Below are 15340 nucleotides of genomic sequence, written 5' to 3'. Positions count from 1 at the left end.
GATCAGATTGAAGGTTTTAAAAACCATCCTCAATCTCTTCATCCTCTAGTGGAGTTTGGGGTAACTGGAACCCAAGGGAAAGAGAAAAAGGCGGGGTGGGGGGAGTGTGCTGTCATCTGTAAACTAGACTTTTAAATGTCTGGAGAGGGAAGGAAGTCAAGGCAGGGTGGAATCTTCCTTTCTGTAAGCCCTAGGCCATTACAGCACAGAAACCCGGCTCCCTCTTCCCCCTCCAACTCTCGCCCAAGCCAGAAAGCAGAGCGGAGGCGTCCTGAGATGGTGAGTCTGGCGGGGTCCGCACGCGTGCTGGGCTGTGCCCAAGCAGCCGAGGGGTGAGTCACATCCTTGGTCGCATCCACATCTGTGTGTGTTTTCTGGTGCAGGAGGAGCCCAGCACCGCCTCGGGGAGGCAGGACCGAGCAGAGACGACCAGTGCAAGCTGTGCCTTCTGCCTCCGCGCACTTCAGTGGTGAGGGTTCCCGGCTGCTAAATTCCCAGGGTGGGTGGGAGCCTGTCCTGGAATAATAACTCCAGCGAGGGTGGGCGTCAACTCGCTGAACGACCAGCCAAGTTACAGAACCACAGACCTCAGGGTTGGACACAGAGGCCGCCCTCTCTCTCAACTGACAAATCCCTCTAGCAGTGGCCCTCAACTGGGGAAAGCTTCAACCTTACCGTGAACACTCAGATGCATCAGTCGCGGCCGAATTCTTTGTGACCCCATGGACTGTAGCCCGCCAGGCTCCTCTGTCCATGGGATTCTCCAGGCAAGAATACTGGAGTGGGTAGCCATTTCCTTCTCCAGAGAATCTCCCCGATCCAGGGACTGAACCCTCATCTCTTGCATTGGCAGGAGGATTCTTTACCACTTCATCACCTGGGAAGCCCTCAACCTTACCAGGGAACTTGAAAATAACGCACATGCCTCAGCCCCCACCTACTGTATTAGCCTCCCCGGGGTGGAGCCCTTGTGGGAATATTTCTTGTAAATTTCCCCTGACTCTGATAGACCCCTTGGTTAAGAATCACAACTATAGCATATGGAGGGTGGTTTGGCCTGAAGGCTCCCTTTGAACCTTGCCCACCTGGGAGATTATTATACACCACTGTATACCAGCTCCCACCCTCACTACTCTCCCCTCACAATGAGTGAAAAATCTTCCCTGTTGGGTCTTACCGCTGTCCCCCAATCCCACCAAAAATAAGCCTAACCCCACATCTCAGGGTTTACTTCTCCCCCATCCCTCAGCAAGAAATCATCCAGGTGACAAGCTGTAAACTGGGTGAAAAAGTGTGGATGTGAAATCCTAGGGAGAAACCCTTTATGGGTTTGAAACACTCTTAGGTCAACTGTTAGTCCACATGGATTCAGAATAATTTATTTGAAGCTTCTATCAATCAGCCAGACGTGCCTCCTCCAAGCTCCCGAGGTAGAGTGGACTGAGGCCAAAGCTTGACTAATTGACCTTAGAAAGGTTGAAAGTCAAGGAGGGAGGGGCAGTTTAGCTACCACAATTATGTGTATGTAATGTACGCTAATAAAGGCAGATGACAAGGTCTGAAAGACTGCAGTTTCCTGTTAGAAAGCATTCCAGCATGGGAATAGGTACTTGTCATCAGGGTTCTATTGAGTTTCCACCCCCTAAAAAATCGCCATGTGTCATCCGGTGTGGACCATCACTCTAATAAACCATCGGCTTTGACTCAGGGATAGAAGGGCCTTGAATAACCAGCTCCCTCAACCCAGCCTCACTATTTTTATTTATTGAATTAAAATCTAGGTTTTGAGGTTTTTTTTTTTTAGGCTTTAGTAAATATAATAAAGGGCTTTCCTGGTGGCTCAGTGGTAAAGAATCCACCTGCTAATGCAGGAGATGCAGGTTAGGAAAACCCCTGGAGGAGGAACTGGCAACCCACTCCAGTATTCTTGCCTGGGAAGTCCCATGGATAGAGGAAGCTGGTGGACTACAGTCTGTGGGGTCACAAAGAGTCGGACATGACTTAGCAACTAAACAACAATAATAAAAACAAGTATGATAAAAAATAGTCTGACATTTAAAAAACATTCTGATTAAGCACTCAAGGTACTAGATATTTCTCTACCAAATTTATAGTCTAGACCTCACAGAACCACTTAAGTACCAATACAGGGACCAGTGTTCCAGACTACATTTTCTCTTTTATAACAAACAAGTTAGAAGGTAAAACACAACCAAGTGTAAAATCAGATCTATTAGTAAATCTGTTGCCGGCGATAGGCATGATTTATCATTTGAAATCTTGGTAAACTACATCATCCTTGAGGAATTAATTCAACAGAAGACTGTATAGACTCTTCACTCTTTTAGAAGATTAGAGTTCTCTCAGATGGGATGTATTCTTGCCTGGAAAATCCCATGGATGGAGGGGCCTGGTAGGCTGCAGTCCATGGGGTCGCTAAGAGTCGGACACGACTGAGCAACTTCACTTTCACTTTTCACTTTCATGCACTGGAGAAGGAAATGGCAACCCACTCCAGTGTTCTTGCCTGGAGAATCCCAGGGACGGCGGATCCTGGTGGGCTGCCATCCATGGGGTTGCACAGAGTCGGACACAACTGAAGCAACTTAGCAGAAGCAGCAGTAGCAGCAGATGGGATGTATTATTTATTTAGCCTACTGATGCACATACTGTTTGAAGGATATTTATATAGGTGCAGATAAATAACAATTATGCTACATGTAAAATGTTTATCCCTTTATGTCTGATGCAGAATTTTGGATTTAAGAGATTTTGGATTTACATGTCAGCTACTTTGTCTTGCTGAAAAACTGTCTTCTCAAGTAGAGCTTCCCTTAGCTGTTTGGCAAGAAGATTTTAGTGCACAAAGAAGTTTCAAAGAGGCAGAAAAAGAAAGTCGTGTATTAGACTGAGCTCACTTGAGTGCAATCCAAGTTTTCCATTTTGGAGAGATGTTCACATGCCCCAGAGGAGGAGGGTGGAGACAGAAAATAAGGTGTGAGAAAATATGTGACTCAGGAGGAGAGCATGTTTTTCCAAGAAGCAGGAAAGTGCCTGGATTCTCAGCCCCTGGCCTCACAGACTCCAAGCAGGGTTGGAGTCCACCGGCAACAGGCCCAGGCACAGTTGGATAAGCCTGTATTTGCAAGCAAGGCCTGAGGCTCAAACCCCATTTCTGGGAATCAGTCTCTTTCCTGACTCACTGGCTATGTCCAGGATATCTTGGGCACGGCCCTCCACACTAAGAATGAGCAATGTTCCATAGGGGCTTATTACAGTATCCTAGGGGCTGAGCTAGAACTTTCTTAAGAATTTTTATGAACTAAAATCCCTTTCAAGGAGTTAGAGTTTCTGTGAAGGAGGGAGACTGAAGCTACAGATGGGTGGGGGAAGTGTCCCAGTATGACTACCATAGGACATCTTTCTGATGCCCCCTGCTGGCCTTGCATCGCTAAAATGAACACCACATGGTCTCTACAAACAAAGCATCACTATGAATAAAGCTACTGGGGGTGATGGAATTCCAGCTGAGCTATTTCAAATCTTAAAAGATGATGCTGTTAAAGTGCTGCATTCAATATGCCAGCAAATTTGGAAAACTTGGCAGTGACCACAGGACCAGAAAAGGCCAGTTTTCATTCCAATCCCAAAGAAATGCAATGCCAAAGAATGTTCAAACTACCACACAATTGCACTCATTTCACAAGCTAACAAGGTAATGCTCAAAATCCTTCAAGCTAGGTTTCAACAGTATGTGAACTGAGAACTTCCAGATGTACAAACTAGATATAGAAAGGGCAGAGGAACCAGAGATCAAATTGCCAACTTTTGCTGGATCATAGAAAAAGCAAGAGAATTCCAGAAAAACATCAGCTTCACTGACTATGCTAAAATCTTTGACTGTGTGGATCACAACAAACTGGAAAATTCTTAAAGAGATGGAAATACCAGACCTGCCTTACCTGCCTCCTGAGAAATCTGTATGCAGATCAAGAAGCAACAGTTAGAACTGTTGGACCTGGAACAATGGACTGGTTCCAAATTGGGAAAGGACTACGTCAAGCCTGTATAATGTCACCCTGCTTATTTAACTTCTATGCAGAGTACATCATGAGAAATGCCGTGCTAGATGAAGCACAAGCTGGAATCAAGATTTCAGGGAGAAATATCAATAACCTCAGATATGCAGATGATACCACCCTTATGGGCAGAAAGTGAAGAGGAACTAAAGAGCCTCTTGATGAAGGTGAAAGAGGAGAGTGAAAAAGCTGGCTTAAAACTCAACATTCAAAAAACTAAGATCATGGCATCTGGTCCCATCACTTCATGGCAAATAGATGGGGAAACAATGAAAACAGTGACAGACTTTATTTTCTTGGGCTCTAAAATCACTGCGGATGGTGACTGCAGCCATGAAATTAAAAGACGTTTGTTCCTTGGAAGAAAAGCTATGACCAACCTAGACCACATATTAAAAAAGCAGAGACATTACTTCGCCAACAAAGATCCATCTTGTCAAAGCTATGGTTTTTCCAGTAGTCATGTATGGATGTGAGAGTTGGACCATAAAGAAGGTTGAGCGCTGAAGAATTAATGCTTTTCATCTGTGGTGTTGGAGAAGACTCTTGAGAGTCCCTTGGACTGCAAGGAGATCAAACCAGTCAGTCCCAAAGGAAATCAATCCTGAATATTCATTGGAAGGACTGATGCTGAAGCTGAAGCTCCAATACTTTGGACACCTGATAGGAAGAGCTGACTCATTGGAAAAGACCCTGATGCTGGGAAAGATTGAGGGCAGGAGGAGAAGGGGATGACAGAGGATGAGATGATTGGATGGTATCACTGACTCAATGGACATGAGTTTGAGCGAGCTCCAGGAGATGGTGAAAGACTGGGAAACCTGGCGTGCTGGCACGCTGCAGGCCATGGAGTCACAAAGAGTTGGACAAAACCGAGTGACTGAACAACAATGGTTTCATAGTCTTTAGCCCCATATTTGTCATTTAGTCACCAAGTCGTGTTCAACTCTATGTGACCCCATGGACTGTAGCCCACCAGGCTCCTCTATCCACAGAATTTCCCAGGCAAGAATACTGGAGTGGGTTGCTGTTTCCTTCTCCACAGGATCTTCCTGACCCAGGGATTGAACCTGAGTCTCCTGCAATGTCAGGCAGATTCTTTATCAGTGAGTCACCAGAGACACAGAACAAAATCCAGGACTTTTTGGATCACTCAGCTTGTACTTTTGGATACAAAGTCATGTGATCTGGTACCAACAGGTAGCATAGCTTCTTCCCCTGATAAGAACTGAATTTGAAGCATGAAGAAAACTCTAAGTTTTATAATTCTGTATTTCATATTTCTAATTGTGTATGTGCATATGCTGACTAGATATTATCCTCAGGAAAACGAAACAGATTTAATGTTTGGTATACATGTTCTTGGGCTTCCCTGGTGGCTCAGACAGTAAAGAATCCACTTGCAATGCAAGAGACCTGGGTCGGGAAGATCCCCTAGAGAAGGGAATGGCTACCCATTCCAGTATTCTTGCCTGGAGAATTCCATGAACAGAGGAGCCTGGCAGCCTGTAGCCCATGGGGTTGCAAAGAGCCAGACACGACTGAGCATCTAATATACACACACGTACATGTTCTCACCAGGTCAGATTGTGCTGGGTGCACTTTCTCATCAGGAAAGCTCTCAAACAGGCAGGCAGAGGGTTGAGGGTTGGCTGTGTTGAGAATGACATACGTTCTCCATCGTTACTGGCTCTGACCTAGGAAATTCACATTTCACTTTTACCAATTCCTTCACTATCTCTATTAGCAGTGTACTAAATGTTTATGGAATCTCATGCATCTTTTTTAGGAAGCAAAAAATGGAGAAAAAAGATCACAGAGGAATTGACTGTGGAAGATTTCCTATTGCCATTCAAGACAAGGTGCTGCACCCAGACTCAGTTCTTGGTAAGCTGAGGGATCTAGGGGCAGTCGTCATGGTTCCAGTCCCTCGTTGGGTTCTGCTCACTATGGACAGAATACCTGCCACGCTAAATAGCTTTACCTAGACTAGGGTGTTGCATGTTAATATTTGTTTTTGCAAAATGTAAAGAATTAGTAATGAATTGATTAAGGCGAGATGTGGTCAACCAGGGTGAAAGTGCCCACACCTGCTCTGCCCGGAGTCGCAGGGCTCCGTGACTCAGTCATGAGGTGGTCTCAGTTCTGTGTGGCAGCCCCCCAGCATGAACCAGAATCTGCACCTGAGGAGCTCACCCCCACGGGAGCTGCTGAGGACTTGTCCGCATACATTTCATAGGAGCAGAAAGAGTGGAGAGGAGACCCAGAGAGCACCAGTGCATGGAATTCAGTGATTTTTACTCATAGGGAACTTTCTCCAAAGATAGTTTAAGCAAACAAATAACCGCTGGCAGGACTTCCCTGGATGAAGAAGAGGTAGGGCTGAGGCCTGCAGCTTAGGCAGCTCTGAGGGAGAAAATCAGCACCAAGCCCAATCTACCCAGCTTATATAGGAGGAAACGGAGGCCAGAGAACTCACCAGGCTTGCTTACGTTCCTGTAGTCTGACAGCCAAGAGCCTGTCCTGCAACTCAGTATTATTCCTCCTCTGTCACATGTAGCTCTATTTCATGTCTGCAGAAGGCACATTTTCTAATAATAATAATAATAGGTTTCACTCACTGAACACTTACTCTATAAACCAGAACCAAGCAGAGATTTTCAAAGTGTGGAGGGCTGTGAGGTCCTGTCTTTTCCCTGAAAGAACAATATTGCAACAGGTTGAATGGAGACACACCCGTGGAAGCCAGTTACCTTCGGTTAAGCTAGATAATCTAGGTATTTGCCAAAACACAAAACACTGCCGGTCGTCTCACTGGTCACTGATTTTTTAAAATTTCAAAATAGCTATTTTTCATAAAAAATGTTATTTTGTGAACGTGAAATGATTATTGTTTTTAAAGTATTTTTTAAAATTTCTCAATTTAAAATTCTAAAAAAAAAAAACCCTTGGGACTGCTCATTCAGTCTTAGGAAAATCTAAATGATTCTACAGAGTAAAAATGACTTGATATTTATAAATAAATACTTCTCTACTAATCCACGTTTCAACCAACTGAATGTTGTATGACAGTTCTCCAGTGCAAGAAGAAGATAGACTTTTAGTGCAGGTAAGAAAAACGCCACATATTATGAAAATGTTAGTCACTCAGTGTGTCTGACCCCATTGACTGTAGCCTGTCAGGCTCCTCTGTCCATGGGACTCTCTCGGTAAGAATACTGGAGGGAGTAGCCATTCCCCTCTCCAGGGCATCTTCCTGACACAGGAATTGAACCTGGGTCTCCTGCATTGTAGCATCTGAGCTACCTAAGCTAGAATAAACAAAAGCTCTTTAGGGCCCTCGATTTAAGAGTGTAAGAGGGATCAGAAATCAAAAATTTGAGAATTGTTGACATATAGTATACATCATTTAGTTATAATACCCTGAAAGGTAGGAATTATTGTCTTTATTATATAGATAAGTAGGAATTAAGCAACTTGCCAGGGTCAAAGAGCCTGGTGTATTATCTATTGTTGTGTAATGATGTATCCCAAAACTTAATGGCTCAAAACAACAAACATTTGCTATCTCATTGTTTCTGTGGGCCAGGAATTTGGGAAGCCATTTAGCTGGGTGGTTCAGGCTCAAGGTTCTCTCATGAGGCTGCAGTCAAGATGTTGGCCAATACTACCATCATCTGAAGGCTTTGCTGGGCTAGAGAATCTGCGTCTAAGGTTGTCCTTGCCATTGGCCAGGGGTCTCAGTTCCTCGCCAGGTGGGCCAGTAGGCTGTTTGAATGTCATTATGATCTGGTAGCCTCCTTCCCCCAGGCAAGTGATCCAAGGGAAAGACAAGATGGACATTTCAATGACTCTTACAACCTAGTTTTAGAAGTTATACACCATCATTACCACTTTATTCTATTTGTTAAAAGCAAGTCACTAAATCCAACCACAATTGAGAGAGGAATTAGGTTCCAGCCTTTGAGGAGCATGTTAGAGTTTGTGACATATTACCAACCATCACAGTCAGTACGTAGCAGAATCAGGCTTCAAACTCAGGCCGACATTCTTTCCCTTGTATGACACAACCATCCCAGTGTGTACATCTTTCTTCCTCTGTTTGTAATTTCCTTGATTTCTGAATTAGAAGGCATTCAGTGACTACTGACTGAGACTTGGGGAAGGAAAGAAACCTTCCTAGAGCTCGCTCCATTTGCGATTTACACTTTGGTAGACAATGTTACAATGAGTGTAACCATGAGTGCAGCAAGGCAGGTATTAATAGCACTGGCAGAAGTTTTGTCCCCCAACCCCTTCTCTGCTGGAATTGAGATGTTGCTTGGATACCCAAGTGTGACATACTCACCTGCCAGGGCCAGGCTCCCAGGCTCTGGCCTTACTGGAGAGTGCCGCTGCCCACAGCCTGCCAGACAAGACCCAGACCTGCACCAGGGACACATGCTCTCTTCTGCTAGCCTCTCTGTGGTTCTGATGAGGGCAAAGCTATGATTCAAGTTCCCATATGGATTTATGAATGTGTTGTAGAGGAAAACCATCTTTCCAGTTGCCTGGATGATAAGCTCTTGGCCACTGTAGGGTCTGAGAAGAAAATGTGGATGTATCAGGGCAAATCTTGAGAAGTAATTACAAATACAAGATGGTCTGATAATTCAATGGGCCAAATTCTCACAGATCCATCCATTCAGAAGACCTTTACTAAACACCTACATGTGCTGGGCAAATCTTGAGACTTTCCTATCAGAACTGTTACTTATCAAAACATCTCTCAGTTGTCATAAGAAGGGGGCATGTCCCAAATATCACCCCTAGGCTGGCAACCTGTGTGATAAATTTCCCCCTGGGGAAATTGAGCACTCTGGGGCTAATGCATACTTTGCATGATCAGAGCTCTACTGTTCAAAGCACATTTTAGGATTATAATAATAAAAATTTCACACTTCCTGTGCATAACTTGGGCTTTTTCAGGTTCTGATACAGGATACAGCTGCTGTTCTGCATCTCGGATTGGACTGCAGAGTAATAAGTATGAGAACTGTGGCACGAAGATTCATAACTCCCAGAGAGTCTGCAGTAAAGACTCACCTAAAGGTGAAAGCGACTGGGCCACCTCAGGGAAAAAAAAACAGGCTGTATCTGGTTCTCTGTCCATAAGTGAGCACAACAGTTGTTTGCAGGCAATAAGTTGCAATTTTAATCTTTTCTTTTCAGAATTTCATTATAGATACAACAGCCCAGGACAGAATTTCTTTAATCATGGAGAAAGAAGTGCCTTTGCTCAGCTCCGCTATTTAAATGAAAATAATTCTTCACCTAGTAAGTACATCTCCTGCTTGATCCCATCTTTGTAAACAACCTAGACTCCCTCCGTGGGAGACACATATCACACTGGCCACTGTTACCATATGCTGAGCACCTTCTGAGTCTCTGCCAGGTCTCCAGCCCTCATCTGACACTTCCACATCCAGCCCGACACCTGGATGGCAAGGGGCTGGGCTAGTAGATATGCAGTCCTAGCAATAAAGGACTTTGAAAGTTACAAAGTGCTACAACAGTGTAATCTGGCAACAAGTCATAAATATTTGATGAACAAATGACTAACTGCCACTATTATTGTTATTATTCAGAAGGGGAAAAAGCTTTAGATCCCCAGTAAAAGTCAGTATGTAAAGAAATAGACTATTTTTACACTCCTTAAATATCATGTTGCTAATTTCAATGCAAAATTTTGCTGTCTTTGGAAATACCTGAAATCCCACAAACATTTATTTATAAAGATGAAAAAGACAATGGCTACCTTCTCTCAAGGAGTTTACAACCTGTTGAAAGAAAGGAACTCATATCCTAATCAGGATAGTTCATGGAAAATGTGGTTAAGTGCTAAGAGAACAGAGTAGACTAAGGGAACACAAAGTGGGGAGGGAACACCCTTATCTTGCTTCTGAACAACCACCGGGTCCGGTTCTCCGACATCCTTTCCTCATGGGTGAGTTCATACCTTCAAAGCTCTTTCTCTCCATTGCTGGGGACAGGGCACCAGAGAAAATGTTTCTGACCTTTCACAGTTGCAATGCCCAAGACTAAAGAATTGTGTTTACCAGACCTCAGCTGTGTCTCCCCTACCCACCCCCAGCTACCCAATCCTCCAACTGGACGTGTTCTGTCGAGGTGACAGTCCCTATGACTCCACAGAAGCAACAGGCACATTTCTTTACTATCTCCTTGGTTTTGGGGTCAACAGCACATGAGACTTCTCATTCTAATATACGAATGAGGAAAGCAATTGAGTCGTTTGAAGTGATCTTGAAACGCCATTAGTAAATGTACAGTGGCCAAGAGGGTAGAAGTCTCAGGGAGGCGTCTTTTGTTCAGTATTAAAGAGACCCTCCAGAATGGACAGAAAATGGAGCAATCTGTTGCAGGAGGTCGTGAGTTCCACCTGCAGACTGAGATACACTGTACTTTGTCAGGATTTTGTAAATCTGTAGACTGAATGAGTGGAGAAGGCAATGGCAGTACTCTTGTCTCCAGTACTTTTGTCTGGAGAATCCCAGGGATGCAGGAGCCTGGTGGGCTGCCGTCTATGAGGTTGCACAGAGTTGGACACGACTGAAGCGACTTAACAGCAACAGCAGACTGAATGAGAATGGGACCAGATGACTCTGTGACCCTTTCCAACTCTGTTTCTATGTTTCAGATAAAGAATGAGATGACCAAGGAATTAAGACTGAGATCATTAGTACCACTGTCACGACAAATAAGTCAGGGTGTAGTGTGACTAAATTTGGACTTTCTGGCTCCTGCCTTGCCTTCCATGTCTGAGGGACAATCCCTCCCTGTCCGCTTGTCAAAGAGGGACCCCCCTGAGAGGGAGTGAAGGCAAGATACTAGAGACCAGTGGATATGGCAGGAGACCAAAGGAGAAAGAGGGCAAGACAGAGAAGAGAGGAGGAGAGGCAAGAGAAGGGGGGAAAGGGAGCCTCAGCGACAGAGAAGGCAGATTTGTTGGCCACTGTGCTTCCCAGGTGACTCAGTGGGAAGGAATCCACCTGCCAGTGCAGGAGACACAGGAGACATGGGTTCAATCTCTGGATTGGGAAGATCCCTTGAAGTAGGAAGTGGCAACCCACTCCAGTGTTCTTGCCTGGAAAATTCCATGGACAGGGTAGCCTGGTGGGTTGCAGTCCAAGGGGTTGCAAAAAGTTGGACGCAACTGAGCACACACACATGCTTTGCCTCTCTTCCCTTCCCTGGAGCTCTTCATGTCTTCCATGGTGACTTTCCTACATTTATCTTATCTGTTTAGTCTCTATGTTCTAGGATTGTCTTAGTAATATAATTTTTTAGTTTCTGACTCTTAGAATCCTTGCTCCTAAAGTAGAGAGGAGTTTAGAAATCCATTTGGTCCAAGTTCTTGGAAAATATTATCCCTCCATTTGCCAAATGAAGAAGTTGAACCCATAGACATGCCCAGGTTACCCAGCTAGCACCAAAGGAACTTAGACTCCTGGTTTCTTGTCTGCTAATAAAACTCCTTTTAAATGTTGAATTCTTTTCTTGAATTCAGAATACTCAATGGCTACTTTCCATGTTCCCTAGGTTTATTTCCTTATTAAAACTTTATGAAATATTTCACTTATACAGAAAAGTTCAGGAAAGGATAGCCATATACCCACCATTGGATTTTGGGATCATTTTTGTGCTCTGAATCTGACCACAGCTAACATTTTTCAGCTCATTCAAAACCAAAATGGATCTGTTTCCAGAGAGCAAATCCAAAATCCTCTAATGATGAATGTGAACCCATACTAAGAAAGTAAGTATGATTAACAAAATGATTACCCATTTGGTGTATGCAATGTGCTTAGTGCATTATTGTCTGCCCATGATCACCTACAGCAGCGGTCCCCAACCCTTCTGACATCAGGGACCAGTTTTGTGCAAGGCAGTTTTTCCATGGGGGTCTCGGGATGATTCAAGCGCATTACATTTATTGTGTACTTTATTTCTATTATTATTATTGTATCAGTGCCACCTCAGATCATCAGGCATTAGATCCCAGAGGTTGGGGCCCCCTGACCTACATCTTAAGTAGTAGTCAGGATTCAAAACTACGTCTGGCTAATATTTCAATCATTCAGTTATTCTTTCAACAAACGTTTGAGTGTCAATAGCAGGACATCGTGCTGTCCTGAGGACACAGTGACAAAGTCAACTCCTGGCTCTGCCCGTACTTTCTTGGTAGAGGAATAGGGGGTGTACAGTACTATTGCCTAATGTGGAGGTTTGGAGAAGCTGAGTCCCAAAGAGTAAGCGTGAGTGAGTCAGCAAGGATGGAAGAGCATGAGCGAAGAAATGCCAGTCTGAGAGAGCCTCCCAGTGTGGAAAAGCCCTTGGCAAGTTCAGGAACAATGTGGCAGGAGCCTAAAAGAGGGCGAGGCAGTGGGGCAGGCTAGGACTGGTGAGGGAAGGCTGGTGGGATGGGCACAGCCAGGCTGTGCAGGGGCTTGTGGGCTGCAGGAAGGATTTCAGGCTCTTAGGTTTAATGGGTAGCCAATGAGATATTTTTTTAAAACCAGAGTGTTTTTTAAAGCTTCCTAGTGTTTTCAAAGATCACTCTACTAAGGGAGAGGGAATGGATTAGAGGAGTCAAGGACTGGAGCACAGAAGCCAAATAAGAGACCAGTACAATAGGCCAGGTGGGATGATGGCAGCTTAGCTAAGGGTGGTAGAAAAGGAAAGAGAGAGACTAGTGTTTAAGAGCTAATTAGGAGGCAGACTTGACAGTGTAGCAGAGAGTTCAGGCTGTGCAGTCACACTCATTCAGTGTGAACTCTACTACACACTGCCATGGTACAGCACAGTGTGTATGAATACAGCCACCGGGGAGTTCTTGGGTTTGCATCTTGGTTCTGTGTCCTTCGGCAGATGGCGTACCAACTCCTCGCCCCCAACACACACACAGACAAACACACACAGACACACACAGACACACACACAACTGAACCACGGAGTTGAAGAGGGTGCTTTACACAAGTATCAGTGTGCTTTTGCATTTCTTACAGGTCAGACCTTGCTACACTCTCACCCCATTCCCACTCCTGCAGGATTTCTGAAAACACATCCTCCAGCAACTTTAGCAGTAACAAAGAAACGGAATCTGAGGTGAGGACCTTGCAGCTTGTAAGTTTGGTCTTCGTCACCACAAAACTGATGGCTTTTAAATTATTACAGTATGAGAGCATCAAAAAATGTTCTGCTGAAAAAACTTGTGCTCAGCACTAACATAAAGACACACAGCCTGAGCAGCCACATGGTTTGTATTATTCCTAAATTGGTTCCAAGGGAAATTTCCTGGAGAAAGTGTTTTGTGGGTGGTGCCTCAGCTATAGGATTCCCCAGTGTGCCGTTCACAAGTTTATTCCAGTGACACTGGGGTTAGAGCTGCCAGCAGTTTTCTATTTTCAATCAGGTCACTTTCAAATGTTGTCACAAGCATGCGCTGCATCCCTGTGTGCCCGTTGGCTATGGGCCCTAAATCCCCTTCAATGCCCCTCCTCAAGAGTTTTTCTTCCTTCTCACAGGTCTCTTTTTCCACAGCAGGGAAACAGCCCAGCTGTTGAGGTTGCTGACCTCATCCTGATTCATGCTCGTCAGTCACGTGTTTATCTTTTTTTCTGTCCCTTTCTCTACAAAATATATTCCATCTCACACTGGTTTCCTAGGAAACCAGCTCTCAAAAACAGAAATAGACTGGGTGGAAAACAGAATACTCCCAAAATTCCACTTTGCCATGTTTAATAACGAGAGAACCCAATTACCAGGAGCAGTAGTAAATTTCTGTAACCAAAACGTGTGGACTTTTCCTCTGTAGATTTTAAACTCGTCTTTGGATCATGCCCTAAGGACAGCAACCATTTTGAAGCAAACTACTGATCAAATGATTAGAACTATTGCAGATGATCTTGCCAAAGTACAAAGATGGAGGAAAAAGTTGAAATACTAGTTTGACTCAAGGCAACCAAGGATTAAAAAAAAAAATGCAGAGAAAACTTGGTCTTCCCTCCAAAGGTATTTTACTTATTATACAACTTATGAAGATGACTTTCTAGAGAACACACCAAAATTCCAAGAAATGGGGGGACACAATTTCTTAAAAAATGGACCTCTGATTCTTAAAAATAAAAGTCAACACATATTTGTTTAAAAATAAATGTTATTAACTCATAATAAAAGAAATGAAAATAGTAAAATATACTTTTACCTGTCAGTATGGCAAAAACTAAAGTTTGAAAAGCCCAGGCTGTGTCAGGGAAGATGGGGGAGAGGAGTGCTCTCATACTCTGCGGGTAGAAGTACATACTAGTGCAACTCTGTTGAAAGACAACTTGATAACTGCTACCAAATTCTACAAATTCTGGAAGTATTTACCTTCTGAGCAGCAATTCCACTACTAGGATTTTGCTTTATAAGTCACTCAAACAATATGTCACGTAATGTGTTTGAGGATGGCCACTGATGGGAAGGGCTCACAAATGGAACACATGTAATACCCTCTATGATGATTCAAAAACAATGACAGTCAGGACTTCCCTGGTCATCCAGTGGCTAAGACTCTGAGCTCCCAAAACAGGGGACCTGGGTTCAATCCCTGGTCAGTGAATTTGATCCCACATGCCTCAACTGGAAGATTCCTGCATGCTGTAACTAAAGATCCTGCATGCTGCAAGAAGATCAAAGATCCCACATGCGGCAACGAAGACTTGGAGCAGCCAAATAAATAAATAAAGGTGAAATTTAATTTCAAAAATGACAGTCATACAGTTAATACTCTGCAGCCACTGAAAAGAATGAGGTGTATAATCTGTAAGATAGTGAAGAAAAGCAAGCTAATAAGAAATGTGTGACTTTTTCAAAGAGCATATACATTTTCTGGAAAGATACACAAAAATATTCAGTGGACTTCTAGGAAATTCAACTGGGAGCCTCAAGAGAGGCTCTTTACTTTTCATTTACTTTCAGTACTTAATGAAATTCTTGTTTTATATATTATTTACTTAGAGATCTCCTGAAGTCAGAAATATGGAAAAATAGTAGTCCTGGATTAATGAAATTTACCTAGGCCTAAACTGCATGCAGGGATTAAGTCCTGATTTGCTGCTTTTAAGGACTGATGCTAGACCTCCTTAATGACAGAGTAGCAGATTACTGGCTCTTTCCCTCTTTCCTGGGACTCCATTCACTCCAAATTCAACAACTAT

The 15340-nt window shown here is 43.9% G+C and overlaps 1 protein-coding gene across 2 annotated transcripts in view; it reads left to right on the top strand.

The window, feature by feature from the left end:
* AKNAD1 (AKNA domain containing 1) overlaps positions 1 to 14308 on the top strand; it is a 45073-nt gene extending 30765 nt beyond the window's left edge. The window contains exons 7-14 of one of the 2 annotated variants that reach the window (XM_088835534.1): positions 384 to 469; positions 5869 to 5966; positions 9048 to 9170; positions 9291 to 9395; positions 11814 to 11895; positions 12858 to 12865; positions 13123 to 13244; positions 13954 to 14308. In XM_088835534.1, coding sequence (XP_088691660.1) covers positions 384 to 469; positions 5869 to 5966; positions 9048 to 9170; positions 9291 to 9395; positions 11814 to 11895; positions 12858 to 12865; positions 13123 to 13244; positions 13954 to 14085 — 756 coding nt within the window. In that variant the 3' untranslated portion in view covers positions 14086 to 14308. The remainder of the gene's footprint in view (positions 1 to 383; positions 470 to 5868; positions 5967 to 9047; positions 9171 to 9290; positions 9396 to 11813; positions 11896 to 12857; positions 12866 to 13122; positions 13245 to 13953) is intronic. The other variant, XM_088835535.1, reaches the window with a different exon arrangement.
* Positions 14309 to 15340: the final 1032 nt, after the last annotated feature.

Source organism: Moschus berezovskii, chromosome 4 (genome assembly GCF_049115385.1).
Source record: "Moschus berezovskii isolate FMDL1 chromosome 4, NW_MosBer_1.0, whole genome shotgun sequence".
NCBI classification, from domain to species: Eukaryota; Metazoa; Chordata; class Mammalia; order Artiodactyla; family Moschidae; genus Moschus; species Moschus berezovskii.
The sequence above is the reverse complement of the archived record's forward strand: the minus strand, read 5'-3'. Positions and strand labels throughout refer to the sequence as shown.